This window comes from Festucalex cinctus, chromosome 13 (assembly GCF_051991245.1).
Source record: "Festucalex cinctus isolate MCC-2025b chromosome 13, RoL_Fcin_1.0, whole genome shotgun sequence".
NCBI classification, from domain to species: Eukaryota; Metazoa; Chordata; class Actinopteri; order Syngnathiformes; family Syngnathidae; genus Festucalex; species Festucalex cinctus.
Window position 1 is genome coordinate 11047792 of NC_135423.1, and position 15630 is coordinate 11063421.

General features: G+C 41.0%; 2 protein-coding genes and 1 non-coding gene across 6 annotated transcripts in view; all 3 read right to left on the reverse strand.

Moving 5' to 3' along the window:
* LOC144032762 (prolactin-releasing peptide receptor) overlaps positions 1-351 on the reverse strand; it is a 33878-nt gene extending 33527 nt beyond the window's left edge. For 2 of the 3 annotated variants that reach the window (XM_077540163.1, XM_077540157.1), the window contains exons 1-2: positions 204-351; positions 1-92 (exon numbers count right to left, since the gene is read on the reverse strand). In XM_077540163.1, the coding sequence (XP_077396289.1) occupies positions 1-42 (42 nt within the window). In that variant the 5' untranslated portion in view covers positions 43-92; positions 204-351. Of the gene's footprint in view, positions 93-203 lie in introns of those variants that run through there. The other variant, XM_077540159.1, reaches the window with a different exon arrangement.
* Positions 352-2760: 2409 nt separating this feature from the next.
* dscaml1 (Down syndrome cell adhesion molecule like 1) overlaps positions 2761-15630 on the reverse strand; it is a 123722-nt gene continuing 110852 nt past the window's right edge. The window contains exons 23-35 of one of the 2 annotated variants that reach the window (XM_077540948.1): positions 14351-14468; positions 14107-14270; positions 13912-14010; positions 13253-13441; positions 11781-11909; positions 11548-11706; positions 11295-11450; positions 10400-10430; positions 10167-10285; positions 9974-10048; positions 9496-9690; positions 8174-8482; positions 2761-6567 (exon numbers count right to left, since the gene is read on the reverse strand). In XM_077540948.1, coding sequence (XP_077397074.1) covers positions 5999-6567; positions 8174-8482; positions 9496-9690; positions 9974-10048; positions 10167-10285; positions 10400-10430; positions 11295-11450; positions 11548-11706; positions 11781-11909; positions 13253-13441; positions 13912-14010; positions 14107-14270; positions 14351-14468 — 2312 coding nt within the window. In that variant the 3' untranslated portion in view covers positions 2761-5998. Of the gene's footprint in view, positions 6568-8173; positions 8483-9495; positions 9691-9895; positions 10049-10166; positions 10286-10399; positions 10431-11294; positions 11451-11547; positions 11707-11780; positions 11910-13252; positions 13442-13911; positions 14011-14106; positions 14271-14350; positions 14469-15630 lie in introns of both variants that reach the window. The other variant, XM_077540947.1, reaches the window with a different exon arrangement.
* On the reverse strand, positions 7530-7605 carry trnam-cau (transfer RNA methionine (anticodon CAU)). The gene has a single exon. It is a non-coding gene; the product is annotated as a tRNA-Met (tRNA).

Below are 15630 nucleotides of genomic sequence, written 5' to 3' on the forward strand. Positions count from 1 at the left end.
CTTTGCAGCCCGCCTGGTGGTCTTTGCGTTTATTTGCATCATGGCGTCCTCTCGTGGAAGATTATATTACTTGTGTGTGCATTAAGTGGCGGCTGTAAAACAACACAGATAAATGAATACTACTGAATGTTTCGCCAGAATTAAAAACAAGTACTGCTTTTGTACCGTCGACACAAGCGTTAACATGTATGTCATGTATGTACCTTTTGTGTTCCTGGAAAAGTAACAAGCAGACCAGTAATCGGGATAGAGAGTAATTTAAACGGGTTAATTTAAAAGACTGACAATTTACAGTAATTTAGTTATTCGAAATAAGTAACTTCTAGTAACAACAATTTGTACTGAACGAGAACAAAGGATTTTCTTCTTCGCTAAGCGTAACATTACACACGGATTACAACTCCGTGATGCACACCGCCATCTACTGTACAATAAAGGAACTTTCAGGCCATGGTATCTCATTTCTCCTGGTCTGTAAAATCCCATTTTGAGAGGTTAAAAATAAATAAATTAAAAAATATATTTTCATCCTCGAACTATAAAGTAAATAAAATACATTTGCAACTCTGTATTTTCCCAAATTTCTTGACTTAAACGTCCTGTAAATTGTGATGACAAACCCTCAGGTAAATCACAGCATGAATGTGAAAAACTACACTATCATCACAGTTCATAAAAAGATAGCTTTATTGCACAAGGTGTTGAGTATTTTTTTTTCCTGCTTTTATTTTCATAGAAAAAGAAAATGTCAAGTTCAACACAAGCAATTGCAAATCGAAGCAAACGTTTGCCCGCAAAACTGGAATGAAGGAACAAGCGCTGCCTTTTCAAAGAGTTTTCATGATCCCTCGTTTCAGCATTTGCCACTCGGCAACCGGCAGAATGTTCACAACATGCAAATGCTTCTGTCCTCAAGCGGGATTCAAACGTCAACAAAATCAAAGCAAAGGAGACAACGCAACCAAACGTCCTGTAAAAGAAGAAATCATATTTGAATTGTGCATGGTTCACCCTGACATGTTTCATTAAATCAAGATAAAGCAATTTCTGTATAATTCTATAAGTGTTATTTTAAATACTTTTTCATTAAGTCCTCTTGCTTCATTACAATAACTTCAATTTAAAGTTTACATTGTGCCCTGGTATCTAGTGAAGATGTTGAAAATAGTACTCATTTATACAAAAACACTTTCCTATGTACACAGGGTTTCTATTGATGAAATAGACATGATTTCCTAGCAGTGAGAAGAAGGGGGCCTCTGATTGGTTAAGCTGATGACAAAACATTTAGGGGAAAAAAAAATCCACCCTGTGACATGTCACATAACAATTAAACATGTCAAGACTTATCACTTGCTTATTATTCTATAGCGGCAATATTCATGTTTTCTACTCCAAAATGTTTCACATTTTTCAAACCAAATGAATAATTTTCCTTAATTTGTCACCAAAAATATTAAAGGTACGTGTCATAAGGCTAACTTAAAATTCAATTATGAGTCTAAGAGGGTAGATTTTTCCATAAGAGACATTGATTACTTTGAGCAAACTGGCAACTTGACCGGTCGTGTAGAGTTATTCCATCCAATATCGTTGACAAAATTTAAATTGATTTGTTTTCTGCGAAACGTACATGCATAAGTGAAAATGTAGAGGCCAAAGTGATGCAGAATGTCGTCTAGTTGGGTGTGATGTCATCAAGTCAGGCAAACGCACCTTTGCAAGGTACAATTCAACATATTACAACAAGCTCACTCACTTACTTTACAGTGGATATATAAAAAAAAAAAAAAAAAGTCTACACACCCCTGTTCCAACGCCAGGTTTTTGTAACATTCACCCAGAAAATGTATATTTTCAAGAAGTTAATATTATCAAGACAGAAAAGGTGGTTGCATAAGGGTGCACACCCTAATATCTGGGGTTGTGGCCATGTTTAGAATTGGCCAATCATATTCAAACTCATGTCAAGGTAGAGTCAATGCACACCTGCCACCATTCATGCCTCTGATTAACCCCAAATGAATTTTTGCTGGTTTGGTAAATTTTCTTGACTTTTTTTTTTTTGTACTAACACACTAACTGCTATTAAACCGGATCGTAGTAAAAGCTCTTAAATCCATATTTGGAAACATGCGTTATGTTTAGGGATGTTCCAGTACGAGTACGGCAAAAAAAATAAAAATTCTATAAGAAGTGAGGCCTCAGTTAAGGTAGAGGGAAGCACAAGCAGTCTCATATGAAGAAAAGAAAACTGTCGCAAACAGCCTACTAAAACATCTGAACTTTATTTTAGGTAATCAGAGGCACTATACTTCATGTTGAGAGGTGTGTCCTGACTCCCATTTAACACAGAATATGATTGGTTCTGAACATAGCCACACCCCCAGTTATAGAAGGGGGTGCACACTTGTGCAACCACATTAAATAAAAAATAAAAATAAAAAAATCAACAAAAAAAAATCAATTGAGTAGTAGTAAACTGATTTATTTTGGTCTCATTTTTGACCACAAAACCTGGCATTTGAACAGGGGTGTGTAGACTTTTCCCATCCACAGCATGCTCTGCTCGTTTTGACTCTTTTTCTTTCTTTTTCAACACCAGGCACCCCGCACACTGTTTGTTTTCTACCTAGCAACACAACCTCACGCCACAATTTAACTGTGCTTTGTCTTCCAAGCGATGTCCACGTGCAGCCTGAATCACAAGGACGAGTGAAAGATGACGGCGCCTCATCGTCTTTCCCTCCCTCCCGGTCGGCCATGACACTTGTGCTACCCGTTAAAGTCACCGCCTCTTTGTCACATCTTTCATTTCTCTTTCGGTGCGATTGTCTTGTGATCTTTTCTAATATATTTTCAATTAGAACGGCTTTAATCGTTATGTTTTCTCAATAGTCATATATTTGCTATATATTTGAATAGAAATATATATATGTACATATATATTTTTTTAAAACAAACATATATATATCTTTATCTATTGCGAGAGCCCTGATGTTTGTTACGTTTGATCATTGCAAAACATTTGGAGCAACTCTATTTTTTTAACTATTTTTTATTTGGAACTGATTCTTTGTTATGGGATGATGCTTTGGGAGAATAAATGGTGAAGAAATAAAATGTCATTCAAATAAAGAGAACCAGCACCATTCATAAAGCTAAACTCAATACACTGTAGCGTCATCTTGCTCTTTTTTTGTTCACTAACCCAACACTCCAAGGCTATGTTCGCACTCATACACTGCTCCCTAATCACTATATAGTGTTCCTCGATTTGTTTGGGGAACACAACCTTATTATTTTTGCTTAATAGCCAAAGCTCTGTATAATAAATACACAAAATATTGGTTTGGTGCCATCGCCAAAATTATAAATTTGCCAATATTTAGTGGCATCTACGAGCAATTATATTATTTTATTATTGTTACAGTTTGGGGGGCTGTCAGATACACTAATTAGTCAAATGAAAAATGTTACATACTTTAAATATATTTTGTGTTAGAACTAACAAATGTATGGGGTATGCCCTTGCTTATTTCAGCGAGTCAATGCCAAACCACATTCTGCTTTTCTAGCGCAGCTTTGTTGTCAAACAGTGTGAGCACTCGACTCGCCTGCCAGCAGTCCAGACCTGTCCATTTTAAGGCGCAAAATACGACAACAGAGACTCTGGATTGCTGAGCAACTCAAGTTGTACATCAAGCAAGAATCGGAAAGAATTAGTCGGCTGAAGTTCCCAAAAGCTTACTGAGTGTTGTTTAAAGGAATACAAGACTTGTGAAAAACTAACCAGCAATTCTATGAAATGGTTAATTTCAACACTTTTCTGAAAAAAAAATGTCAATTTATGTTGAGCAATTATGATTTTATAGCACTTCTTATGAATATTTTTGCATTGAGTACGGTATCGGCCACTTTAGACAGTCATGTGATCGTCGTGACGTATCTCGTGCATAAAACACACATTGAATGACATGGCTGCCAGTGACAACAGAGACTAGCGAGGAATTATCACATGCCACGGCGGACTTCAAAGGTGGAATTACGTCCTATAGCAAAGAAGCACTTCTTCAAAAGCAGTACAGCCACGGAGGACTCGCCAAACATTTGTGTCCAGCCGAAAGCGGTGATGGAACTGGCCGAAAAGGTGGACCCAATCAGCTAGTTGGCTTATAACAAGTCGAGTGTTACAGAGGCTCAAATGACCAGTCAAGTCACCATTGACATTGTTCACTCTGGAAATGTAAGTTGTGAACGGTCCCTAACCTGGACAGTAAACATTCGGGTGATTTTTACTCTGCTTGGCCAAGCTACATGCCGTGTGCTAAGCACGCTTTAGCCCACATTAGGAGAGGCCACCCCCACACGGAATGACATGAAACCTGACGTCCTGAGGATTTGACTCTAAAAAGAATTGGCGCAGTATTTGGGTAAGAAGACGACCTTTTTCTTGACCATTACGTCAGCAAACTCCCATTCAAGTGAACGACGGCAGCTGCCGTTTACGCACGGGATACGTCATCACGATCACGTGACCAGGATAATGGCGTTCACCATGGTATGTTCTTATTTTGATACTTAATCGGTTCAAAAGAAAATTCAGGGAATAAGATACCAGATATATTTGCACTTTTATTCTTTATACACAATGCCTAATCCAATACTGGAAAATGAGTTATAAGTCTTGTATCGCTTTAATGTAAAGGTGATTTACACTAAGATAGTGGTAAACATATCCTTGTGCCAGCTTTTTTGGAACGTTTTGCAGTCATTAAATTTAAAATGAGTGTATATATATTTTTAAATCAAGTTAATCAGTTTAAACATTAAACATCTTGTCTTCATCATGTATGCAATTCAATATTGTTTTAAAAGAATCTGCATTAGATAACATCACAACTTCCTTGGAATTAGGAGGTTTTTTTTTTTTTTTTGACACAATCTTGTTTGGTGATGTGTCATGGTGTTTTTTCCCAATGTAAAATTTGTGCCTTGGCTCAGTGAATGTGGTAAATGATAAAGATGCTCACTACACATTTGACATAGCACTACAAAATGGTGAGCTCACTATAGTGCACTCTGTAGTGGCTCGGGAGTGATTTGGTTAACACAGCCTTAACCTTAAAATCAATATCAACTTGTGAAGTGACAATTTCTCTCATTATGCACCTTTACATGTTTGCTAATCACAGTGACGCTGTGTGGATATGATGCCGGGCGACTTTAAAAAAAGGATTCCTTCTAGTTACCCCTTGCCTTTCTTTCAATTGCAAACAATACTACCATTAAAAAATCAATTCAAAATGCAGCTTTATAAGTACAAAATGGACTGTGGGCTTTAGTATTTGGACGCTCGGCATACAGATTGACTTTTAAAAAGGTCCACCGTTGTTGTGTGCCTGCCACACGTGCACATATACTGTATATATTTACACATATACACCCACACGCACGCACACACACAGGCTAGAGAATCCGCAAATGAGATTATATTCCCCATCGCCACAAATGAGTACCGGTACTACCTCACTGGCACGTTTCTTGTAAATTCCACAAGAAAACATTTCATGGAGCAAACGCCACCGAGTCGGGTGGCTAATGCATACGGTAAAATCATCCTGCCGTGATATGAGCCCCTTTGCACCGCAAACAGGACCAGCGTGAAATTCAACCTTTTTCAGTATTTTGTGCATATGTTGGATGAGTGGGGGGGTCAAAGTGGACTTGTAAATCATACGTGTTTTGGCAAGAGGTGTCGTAAAAGAGATGGGGGAGAAAACCAATCAGGCAGAAAGAAAGGCAACCCCCTGTGCTGTGGAGACCCCCCCAACTCCTCCTTACTGCAGTGTCGACGGGAGCCCGAGCAGCCCCACTGCGGCCTGCTGGCACAACGCAGGCACCCACGGGCGAGGAGCCGGGCGTCGGTGTTTTCCTCACCCCACATTTGACTGCTAATCTTTTTTTTTTTTTTTAGTTAGCCGCCAACGATGCCACTCTACACCAGCGTGTACGACTTGGAGTAGGCCCCCGCTCCCCCATCCCTCGGCTTCTGTAGTCTGCCTAAGCCTGACGAGCTGCTCTCCAAAAGAGAGTCTCTGGATCCTCCCATCTTGGAGGATGAGGAGGCGCCACCGGGCGTGCCTCCCGTGGCTCCCACAGCCCCGCCGGAGGACGACGACGCCCCGGCGGCGGCGGCGGCGGTGGCTGCAGCCGCGGCGGCCGCGCTCTGGGCCCCCGTGGCCGAGGCGCCCGGCATGGTGAGAGTCCTCTGGGGGAGCGTGGAGCTGCTGGAGCTGGCGGACATGCCTCCTCCGCCTCCGGTGGCTCCTCCGGCAGACGCCCCGGAGGAGGTGAGGCTGGAAAGGCCAGAGTGGCCCATGGTGAGGGCCTGCTGCTTTGCAGAGTCCATAGTCATGTGACGGCCCTGGGTGTGGTACGCCCGCTGGGCCAGGCCGCGGATGGAGGCTTCGCGGGGGGGGACCACCGGACAGGGGTCATGGTGTTCGGACTGCTTTCGGAAGAAAGGGTCTGACTTCATGTAGAGGGGGATGTTGCAGTAGTCACCTGCAAGGTGAAGTCAAGCAAAAACCGAACATGTAATGATCTAGGTTTGAACTCAACAAAAGCACGTTAAAATAACTGCAGCTGAAACAAAATGGTGTACATAAATAACAAACATAACTAATACAGTAAAATCCATTCCATCACGGGTTCCAGACTCGTCGGGTAATCCACAGATTTTTTTTTTTTTGGTCCTGATTTTACCTATATTTTGTTCATTTTGTAATCTTGCAATTCCACTTTCAACCACTAGATGGGGTACATCACTGAAAGAAGAAAAGGAAGCGTCACCCTCGTTTTCTCTGAAGATATTAGAAAGATTCTTCAATGTCTACTGAATTTTACTTTACTTTTTATTAAAGTAGCATGAACCTGATGTGCTATATACTTCATGCAGGATTTTGCTTATATTTTCAGGTGCCAAGGTTAACTTTGTTTGCAGGCTACACATTTTATTCAGTCAGAGTTTTTTTTGTTGAATGCTTGGTTAATTTACTAAAGTTCGATTGCTGAACAGTTAAGAAGTCATTTTAAAATGTATTAAAGGGACACTTTCTCTAAATTTGTAATACGTCATATCACTGTCATTTGCCTTTTCTTTTTATTGAAGAAAAATTGGGAATCAGATTTTTCGGGGAGAAAACACATTGCATTTTATTTGAAGGTCATACTGTGTAACCCTAGTTTGTAGTTTTATTTGACATATATCTTATGTGATACCAGTCTTGTGACACACTTCAAATTCAAACTCCAGGACACTTTGCTTACATTTCACATAGCCAAAAGTAAACAGAATCAACAATGGTTTAATTTAAAAAGGAAAATAGCTTAAAACTGAAAAATAAAAGCAAATAATAATCAGTCCCTTGACCGCTTTTTATTCTCCCATTATCCTGAGCACAAATAAATGCTACAATATCCACTCACACATTTTGAATTTTTTTTTCAGGGTGAATGAAAATAGTTGCCCCATGATGTGAGGCTCGAACTCACGACCTTCAGATTATGAGACTGACACGCTGCCTACTGCGCCAATGAGGCTTGCATGAGATCTGCTATATAAGGTATCCTAGAGGTAGTGAGGCAGGTGGAAGTAAAAATTGGCTGTGGCTTTGTTTTCCCCTCGGCTTGACATGCTTTAGACCAGAGCATCTGTAGGGATCTTGTATCTTGCCAAACTAAAGTGGTGCCTTGCCACGTGCATAAATTAAATGTATGCAAATAAGATGCAAATGAAGTTTGCACCATTTGTGTTCAACTCTGTTTAAATTCAACTCAACTCTAAAAGGGTTAGAACACTGACAGCTGCATGGGGTGTTAGCATTAAGCTAACTTATGTGCCTGTTTTAAGTTCACAATTTTAATGTGTCGTTTAGTTTTTAGTTTCATAGTAAACTTTAACTAGTGGGTGGCAATAAAGAGCTTGAAATTTCTTATGAAGAATTGTTCACCATTTGCCAAACTTTATTGTGAGGTGAAATGAGTTGAGTTTGCTGCCACAATGCACGTAGTACTCATATACAATTTTCAGTCAGGTTACTCAAGGCATCAATGTAATTACATTTTTCATAGATTTTTTTTTTTTTTTTTTTTAAAGAACAAGACTTACTCTTGGCGCGGTGGGGGATGGGCACAGCTACATTCTTGCCGCGATCATAGTCCTGGGGCTTGGGCGGCGAGGCGGTGAAGCGGCAGATGCCGGGCTCCGAGGGCGTGCTCATGGACGTCATGCTGTCGGCGTTGTCGTTGGTGCCGGTGGTCATCTGGTCGGACGAGCTGTCGGAGATGAAGCACTCGGTGATCTCGAATTTGGCGTGCTGCAGGTGCTCCTCCAGCTTGGCGTGCTCGTACGCCCTGGCCAACTCCTCGTAGGTGGACGAGGCGCTCTCCGTCGACACCATGCTGTTACGACCCTTATCTGCGGAGAGGAAGTCACTTCAGTGACACCTTTTTTCCCCCCTCAGTGTGTCCAAAATGGCAACCACCTTCAGCTCTTCAAATCCAATCTTTAAAGGGAAGTGAACTCCCAAAAATGTTCTATGTAGCCCCACTAGTCTAAATATGGCATTCTGGTTAATATTGCATCAGTGGAATGTCAGTTAAGGAGCAAAATCAAGCCGTTTTCATCTATCTCAGGGGACGGCCATTTTGCCACTTGCTGTCGACTGAAGATGACATCAGTGTTGCTCGGTAACAACCAATCACAGCACAGCTTCAGAAAACAGGTCAGCTCTGATTGGCTGTTGCCGACCAACGCAACATTGATGTCATCTTCAGTGGACACCAAGTGGCAAAATGGCTGCCCCTTAAAATGGATAAAACGGCTGAATTTTGTTTCATAAATCATATTCCACTAATGTAATATTAATCAGAATGTCATGTTTATATTAGTGAGGTCACATATAAGATATTATTGTCAAAAAATGCTTTAAGGTTGACTTTCTCTTTAACCCAAACTAAATTGAATTGTTGACCAACTTAAAAAAATTGCTTCAAGTGGTAACACACGATTGAATTAAGTTAGCCTAAAATTAATATGTTAAGTTCAAGTAATTATGAGTTCATTAAACTTAACACAAACTTTGCTTTGGATTGGAGTCTCTTTGAGCTACAGTAATTTAATTCAGGTGAATATATTAAGTTAAATGAACTCTATTCACTTTGGAGTAAATTCAATCATATGGTCAACAATTCAATGTATAATATTAAATTGGTTCAATAATTCTCTTTTTAGAGTGTACTGGGTCAAAGTTAATTTAAAACCTGCTCAAAATTAACACCAACCCACAAGTGGGCCAGAAAAACAACCTAGTATTTTTTGATAGGCCAAATTAAATCCAATCTTAAAGGTTATTTTAGTGAAAGTTCACTGGAGAGCCGAATCCGTAACATGACAGAAATGGCGGCGTGCGGTGGCTGCCGTGTGCCAACCTGTGTCCTGCGAGAGGCTGGCGCTGTAGCTATCGCTCTCAGTGACGGTGATGCCGTGCTGCGAGCTGACCGTGCGCCAGTCGGAGGCCAGAACGCGGGCCGGCGTGGAAGCCTGACACTTTGTCAGCGTCCACTGACTGGAGTAGCGGTTCCTGATGCTGTGGGCGGATTTGACGCTCTTCCTGGAAACCGGATCTGGCGGAGGAACGTGGATGACGTTTCAAGGCGGGGGCAAACATATTTGCCAAACAAACAAGACACTTAAGACACATCTAGTGGGGTTCAACAAACCAGGAAGACATGTGGGTCATATCGACACTCGCATTATCGCTCAGTGCTTCAGTTAGTTCAAGTTTGTCTCAGATGGTGAGAAGGCCCAACGAGGAGAAGGATCACTTACTGGTTCCTGGTCTGATGTCTGACATGTCAATCAAAGGACCAGTGTTCTGGATGAGAGCAGGGTGGTGAACGGACACACCTGCGCAGAAGCTTTGCGGGTTCCCGGTCTGATTGAACTCCGTGTCCGTCACAGGTATGGTGGCCTTGTCCTCGCCTGTCCGAGAGGCAGGAAACAGCTCAGATAAAGCGAGTCCTGTGTTTATTATTCCTGCGACACGCACACAGATGCGAGCACAACAACAACTCTGTTTCTTTTCTGCCTTTCCTCTCACCGATCTGCTTGATGCCCTCTTTGTCTTCGATCAGCAGCTGCACTCTCGGGATGTCGATGTGCAAGCGCGGGCCCTGAGGCGGCCCCTTCACTGGGGTGTCAAAGCTTCGGTTGTTTTTACTGCTCCACACACGCGGACAAACATTCACAGTGTTGGGATTGGACCAAATAGTCAGGTTATGCGTATTTTGGAGGCTGATGTTAAGACAACAAGAGTAGAAAGATGCACCTTACCTGATCAACATCTCTGCCAGGCTTTTGGCATCTAGAAAAATAAGACATCATTTATTTATTTTCAGTTATTATTTTTTTCCTGGAATGAGACCACTGCAATATTAAACAAAAGAAAAATAAAATGACTTTGAAATCATAATAACGGCTAACGATAATGATATCCAAATATCATGATACGTTATTATCACGATATGAAGGTCACAATACGATAACTATCACGATATTGTGGGGGGTTGGCGATATTTAAAAAAGATCACAATGTTGTAAAAAAAAAAAGAGCTCATACAAAAAAAGCACAATATTGTGTTTTGTACATGACAGCAATACATATAAACCACCTACAATCTCTAATAACAATATTGAGGCACTTACTTGCTAATGCAAGCACACGTTGATCGCTTCACAACCAAATTAGGTTCCCCTTCATCTGACAATTAGCATAGATTTTAAACATAGAAGGCCACAACATCCCTAATAAAAATTAAATTGCACTAATAAACTAGCCACTAGAGGGTGCTAGAACTGCACAAATGGAAATCAACATGACTTTTTTAACAGATGTGTTCCTTTTAAATATTGTGAACATGATGACGACGATATTCTGGCAGTTTTGATATCACGATATCACGATATTGCCCTTATCGGTCCATCCCTAATAACGGGTAGGCGAACGTGCTAACCAGTCAGTCACCGTGCCGCCTCATAAGAATAACAAAAACAAAAAACCTGTTGACAGGAAGCTATACCAAAAAAACACAAAACAAACCAAATAACCTCCTTGGCAGAGATAAAACTTGATTCCAAAATCTGTTTGAAGTCAGCTCCCGCTTCGGGCTGCTTTGTTCTTACTGCCAACTCATCACACTAGAACGTCCTAGTTTACGTCCCATCTCACCTCGCAATCTCTTCAGCCTCTTTTCTTTACGTTTCTTGCGAACGATGAAGAGGAGCGCCACGCCAAGACTGACCAGGATCACCGGGCAGCCGATAGAAAACAGCTTCTTGACATCATCGTTCTTTTCCAAGGGCGACTTAATTGGAGGAATTGTGCCTGAGCATAAAAAAACAGGGATGAGCATCAAATCAGACAGTTGATTGTTGTTTGAGTGTCAATATGAATGCCTCCATGTTGCAGGCCGTCAACTCACTGCCGTTATAATCCAGCGTGGCAAACTGGGAGCTCTGATTGCCACAGCCAGCGCTGTTGCAGGCTTTCATCTTCAGCTCGTACCAGGTGGCCTCACGCAGCTCGGCCAGGAACACGTCTTTGGTGGCGTTGGTGCGTACGTTCTGCCACGCCCACGTACCTTAAGCAAGGCGGCCATTTGGAGGCATTTAACCATCACGTTTGGATTTTTCCACACGGATGGAAGTGACTCACCTTTGGGGCGAAACTCGAGTGTCACGGCGCCGATCGGACATCCGCCGCTGGCCCAGCCCTGCAGGTTGAGGCGGGCGTGGCTGGAGTTGATGTGGGTAAACACAGGTTGGTCCTTGTTGAACTGCGGCTCTGGAAATCAGCATTATCGACGGTACGTATGAAGGGCAAGAAAAACAGTATTGCGATTTTTTCCCCCTCAAGATTGCGATTTAATATGCAATTATTTTTTTTAAGGCACAATTGCAGCCTTTGAATTTTAAAAATCGCATTGCATTCTACCTAATTGCTACATTTAATTGAATTGTTCAGTCCGAATGGGCAGCATTTGTTTACTGAAAGACTACTGCATTCATGGCATTATTACCAAATAATTTGCATTAATGTATTGTTTGAAATCATAAACATTCATTCCCTTGTCCGATTTTGAGTTAAAGGAAATTGTTATCACCTAAATCAGGGGTGTCAAACTTACGGCCCGCGGGCCGGATCAGGCCCGCATGTGGGTTTAATCCGGCCCGCGAGTTGATTTTGTAAAGTTAAAAAAAATAAATAAAAAGAATGTAATGTCTAATTAATCAGCCAGCCACAATCAAAACATACAAATTTGTAATTTCACAAGCAGTCCTCAGATGAGTAATGCAACTTGAACGGGGAATCGTCATCCTGGATGTCTTTATTTTGCACTCAACTTAAACTTTTTTTTTTTTTTTTAAATCATTCACAGACATAAATGTGTTAAATTACTGGTAACACAAATAGATATGACAAGGATTAACGTGCTTATAACATTATTAACACCCATGCAATGCATTTCAATGTATTGCAGTTCTTGCAATACGAAAGCTGGGGTCAATATGAAGGATTTTAATGTTTAATTGATGTTGAAGTTTGGAATGCATTGTGGTCCAGCTCCAACATCCACAAAATACTGTATGTGAGCTTGCTGACAGGGTGGACATTTTTTGGCTAATGTTAGCATTTACTGAGCACATGGTGGAGCTTCACTTAGCAACAAACTTTATTTAGCAAGCTGACCCTGTGTGACTGTTTGGCATTTGGAATTTATAAAAAGGTTTTTCTTTTAATATCAATTTCACTATCTATGACAGAGTGGACATGTGAAGCTATAGTTAACTACTACTCACATAATAAGATGAAAATAAAATATAGATTCAGTCACTAGCCACGGATTCAGATTCCACTGAAGAAAAATAAAAATACTGGTTGCAATGTGACTGAAAACAGACGGTTTCTTAAAGGGGAAGTCACCTTTTAATGACAGGGTGGACCGCAATTTTAGTGACATTTGCAAAATGTTCAACATGATCATGAAAATAGAAGATACATTTTATACATGACTAATTTTTATCAAGTGACTTCTTTTTCTAGTTTTAGTCTATCAAGATTAGATTAGATGATTTTTTTTTCTATATATTGATTAGTGTTTCTCTGCTCTTTGGGGGACGTCTCACCTCGACCGTGGGTCTTAGCCTCGATGATCTCGCTGATGCGACCCGCTCCAACGCTGTTCTTTGCGGCCAGCTTGACTTTGTACCAGGTGCCGCAGCGCAGGTTGTCCAGTTTAAAGGAGCGCTCGGTGGAGCTGATGAACACGTCTTTCCACTCCTCTGTGTTGTCCACAGAGTACTGGAGCACAAAACCTGCATGCACACAAAAATATTGCATTGAATCAATGCATTACATTTGTTATAATTCATCACCTGAGCATCCTTTGACTTTCATCACGGGAATATCTACATTCCACTAGGTGGCAGTATTAGTCTGTCGCAATCACCTTAAACGAAACTCAGTTTGAAGGACGGCCTCTTTTTCAGAGGTTATTGAAAAACCTCAAAAGTGGGATACTGCTTACAGAGAATTTTTGCTAATGAGGCTAATCAATGTGTGTTATTTTTTAATTATTTATTGGTAACATAAGATCTGCTGTATAGAAGAGAAAACATTCACCAATCACTCATTCACATGAATGTCTGCCCTTTTCATTTTTTTGTACTTGTTTACCTTCATTGTTCTTCATCATAGTCTTTATTATTTAGATCTTTTACAACAAACTGGATATTATTAAAAAAATAAATAAAAAAATAAATAAAAAAAGACGATATATCCATACCCCTGATAGAGCTACCGCCGTTATCTCCTGGTATCCAGGCCAGAGTGATGGAGGAAGTGGAGGTGGTGGACACAGTGAGCCGAGGCTGGTCTGGGGGAACTGAACATCAAACATACGCAATGAATACATTTGCCAAAAGTTGACTTCAACCACCCCCCGCCAGAAAATAACCGGCAGACGCTGTCAGTTTGCCACCTTGCACTAAAAGATTGACGATGATGGTGTCAAAGCCCAGCGTGTTAGTGGCCGTGCAGGTGTAGTAGCCCGAATCTTCAGCTTTGACCGTGCGCAGCACCAGCGTACCGTTGGCCAGGATGAGACGCTGTCCATCCAGAGACACCGGGATGGCCGTGTTCTCACTACCCGAGAGAAACACGTCATATTTTGCACCACTCTTCTAATTTAAGCACCGATGATTCACTTCAGTGTTGTTTCTCACCTGTCTTTGGTCCATTTTATGGTTGGTGTTGGTTCGCCTACAGAGTTGCAAGGCAGCCGTACCTCTTTCATCCATGGAGTGGTCACCGTACCGCCAAATGATAGGATCTTAGCAGGGGCTGATAGAATATGGACAAGACGCCGTGATCACTCTATGGGCTCTATATTCTGAGACAGCACTCGGCATAAAAACTGGCGCGCCCTGATTTTCTTGTGGGGGCAAGCTTAGTTTTGTTTGTTTTTTGGCAGACCGCGCTGCACCATGCAAGGTGTACCGAGGACATTTTATTATTTCTTTTTTTACACGCCTGGTAATTTGGTGACAGGAATTAGACTACACTTTAGACCAGTTCGGATCAGGTCTAAGTTGTGGTGCATGTAGCGTAACATGATTTTGAATATACGTGGTGGATGTAATTGTATTCCATTCTTTTATATGATAACAGTGTGCATATAACCCAATGAATCATTGTAGAAATTCATCATTGAACTCATCATTATTATCATCATCTTTATTGTAAAGGGTGAGCAAACTTTTGTGCCCAAGGGTCACATTTTATTTGTCCATAAGGACAGATGGGCAATGTTATTTATAGTCAATGAGGGGGTGAAACCCCCCCCCCCAAAACATTAACATGTTTATGTAAATATGTGAAATATTTATATTTTCAATATGTTTATTATCTATTATATTCATGATCAAATTAATGGTCATTTTTAAACAATTATTGACACCAGAGATGTTACGTCTTGAGTTCATTCCAAAAATATCTCAAGGTGGCTGTATAATCTTCCACACCAACCTAAGCAAAGTACATCACAGTCATTTTAGAACTGAACAAAAGGACCTTCCCTAAACTGCTCCTAGTTGGAAGCACAAAAATGTCTTGGAACCTATGTGGCGAATAAATTGATTAAAATATGTCTCCCCAGACTATATGTGATGGCTGCTACCTTGTGTTAAACCGTAACAAATGACACTGCCCAGCAAAGTACAGAATGTGCATAATACAGGACGTGACAGAGAATGAGCTGTGAGGATATAATGCGGGAAAAAAAAAAAATCCATCCAATCGGGGGGCTCGTTGTCACCCTCCCACTTATTTTCTCTGGCTAGGCTTCTTAACGCTAGCACTCTAGTGCACTTATATTCTGGTTGAATGAAGTATGGAGTGGGCAAGCCTGAGGATGCTGCCATTAACAGCTGCCGATCACACACATGCATGCTATCAAACCTTTACACCATGCAGTCAAAAATCAACCAAAAAAAAAAAAAGCAAC